General features: G+C 31.9%; 2 protein-coding genes across 3 annotated transcripts in view; both read left to right on the top strand.

Moving 5' to 3' along the window:
* LOC104819586 overlaps positions 1 to 357 on the top strand; it is a 3895-nt gene extending 3538 nt beyond the window's left edge. Inside the window, exon 7 of the mRNA XM_010549726.1 lies at positions 1 to 357. This exon is cut by the window's left edge and continues 2 nt beyond it. The gene's annotated coding sequence lies outside the window, so the exon portion shown is untranslated.
* A 2045-nt stretch (positions 358 to 2402) lies between these two features.
* Positions 2403 to 2594, top strand: part of LOC104819587 — a 1506-nt gene continuing 1314 nt past the window's right edge. The window contains exon 1 of one of the 2 annotated variants that reach the window (XM_010549728.1): positions 2403 to 2564. In XM_010549728.1, the coding sequence (XP_010548030.1) occupies positions 2507 to 2564 (58 nt within the window). In that variant the 5' untranslated portion in view covers positions 2403 to 2506. The remainder of the gene's footprint in view (positions 2565 to 2594) is intronic. The other variant, XM_010549727.2, reaches the window with a different exon arrangement.

The following is a 2594-nucleotide window of genomic DNA, read 5'->3' on the forward strand; positions in this document are numbered from 1 at the left end:
CTCTCTCTGCCGTACTCTAATTCATTTCTTGTCGCTGGGGCCTCGCTCGGCGGGTTAACACCAACTCAAAGTTTTGGTCCTGCCACACAACAATTTTGCAAATCCTCTGCTACTTTCCGGGTTTCTTTTTCCAATTTCTGATTAGTTGATAGATAATATTCCATTCATTCATTTGTATTCAAGAAGAATCTTCTACTCCATTAAAACATCTTCATCCCGATGAATGGTGTTCCGTTCTTCCCCGGTTTTCTGGGAGTTGCGGTGTCAAAATTCGGAAAACCTTTGCCGCTTGCTGTAGTTATTTCGTTACATTTTCAATGTCTCAGGCAATGAATGATATCATTTCTTGCCAGTTTCCTTAGATTTCTCAGTTTTCAGCACATCATTTATGCTGTCAGTGTCAAGTATATTCTGTTGCAGTTCTCAATTATCCACTGATTGTCGATTACTCGTCTCATCTGGATTTCGTTATTTCGATCATCATCATGAGAAACCCGGGTTTTCATTCTCTGGCGGGGTTAAACCAGACCGCGGACCGGGCGGAGGAAAAGTACAGGCTCATCCATCCATCTTCGCCCGAAGATGGATCACCATTCATGGAGTTCTTTGTTGAACCCAGTTCGATGTTGCAATGTCTGAGGTTCTGACAAACCCACCAATGGAGTCTTGGGTGTGTATGTTTCCATGAAAACCAGAACTGAACATTCACTTTTCTGTGTCTTGATCAAATCAAACCCTCTAACTGGTCCCAAAGGTTGAAGCGTCCGTCGCTTTCATGGTGTTTGGCTTCATCACTAGTGTGTTCTTTCCTATCATCACGTGTGTCTATGTATATATATGCTCTTTAGAAGAGAAGTAGATAAAAAAAAAAACTTAAAACACGATTTCAATGCGAATTCTACATTTAAACACAGTAATTGACATGCAAAATTATACAGTCTATATTACGAAAAAAATATTTTATATAATATGGAAACCATCTAATTGCATGAAACTATGTAATAAATAATGGACCGACAATGGTCATTTAACTTTCTTAATCTCACATGTAAGTATGGATTATAACAGTTTGCATGTTAGTAACGTAGAGTATCCCTCATCATGCCATATATGAATTCACATGATTTTTTCAAGATATTAATATATGAATTAAAGAAGAAGAAAAAAACCCATATATACCCTTTTTATCACACCACCTATAGATTAACTTAAATTAATCTACTATGGAACTAGATGGTTAGGGAAAAAATTAGCATTAGGGGCATTGGTAGTATGGAGGATACTGGAATAAAATGTTACAAAACTAATATGAAAACTGTGTAGAAATTATTCTTTTCATTAAAGTAACATCCCCAAATATATTATATAGTTTACTAGCTTTGATCATTTATAAGAGTATATTAAAATAGATTAATTTGGCACTAATTTAACAATTTTCCTATAGAATTTCGGTAGAAGAAATCTGGATAAATCAAAGACTTGAATTAAAGTGAGTTAAAAGAATTAAATTCATTTCAATTCCATTTCTTAAATGATTGAATTATTCTGAACTTTTATCAAATATAATAAATCAAATGAAAAGTAAATATATTTATATTAATTTTTTAAAAAAAAAATACAACTCAAGCAAAAGAAAAACATTTTATATTTGAATTAGGTCTATCTTTTATCGAATTAAATTAATTTAAATTGAATGGAATGCAAACGAACCAGATTGAACTCATCAAAAGAAGTGAGCCAGATTCACAATTATTTGGGTAAATATATTATAATGAAATCCATTCAACAAGGTCCATAGATTAGTAATTTTCGTTTCTATTCATTTATTGTCTCATTGCCTTATCTTCATTTTGAATAAATTTTCGGGGTTGTGCCAATTGAATGTGACGGGAGCACCAATATAAAATTCAAAACTATATATTATTTTCATACAATAATTTCTAAAACTGAAAATTTTACCCCCACATGGTAAAAAGCTCCATCAAAAGCTAAGTTATTTTCTACATATAAAAAAATTGTTATATCTGAATATAAAACATATAAAATTAATCAATAAATATAAAATAAATTAATTTTTTAGAAGAATAATATTTTTTGAAATAAAAAACAAAGATGGGCAAAGCTGATATAATAATATAAAACCGTGTAACCTTTCCAAAATTTAAAAAAACAAAAAACAAAATTGTTCCTAATGCTAATCAATGATTCCAACAAAAATTAGAGATTATATGATCTCGAAGAGAGTTTTCTAAATTGGAAAAACCAACAAAACAACAAAGTTATATATATATATATATATATATATATAATTGGTCCAAACAACTTCGAGATTACAAACTACAATAATTTAGTCACGACCCAAACAACGGGTCAAGACTTATAAAGGCTAACTCCTCATTCAATATCTTCAACATCCTCTCTCTCTCTCTCTCTCTGTGTGATAAAAGAGTCAAGCTTTTCGTCTGAAAAAGCATCTCTGGAGAAACAAAGAGAGAAGACGCCATTAATGGAGATAGACAGCACAACTTCTTCTCCATACATCACTGCTCCTTCAAGCCCTACACAATTCGGTATCACTTTAAGGTTGACCCTTT

The sequence above is a fragment of the Tarenaya hassleriana genome, unplaced genomic scaffold, assembly GCF_000463585.1.
Source record: "Tarenaya hassleriana unplaced genomic scaffold, ASM46358v1 Cleome3, whole genome shotgun sequence".
Taxonomy (NCBI): domain Eukaryota; kingdom Viridiplantae; phylum Streptophyta; class Magnoliopsida; order Brassicales; family Cleomaceae; genus Tarenaya; species Tarenaya hassleriana.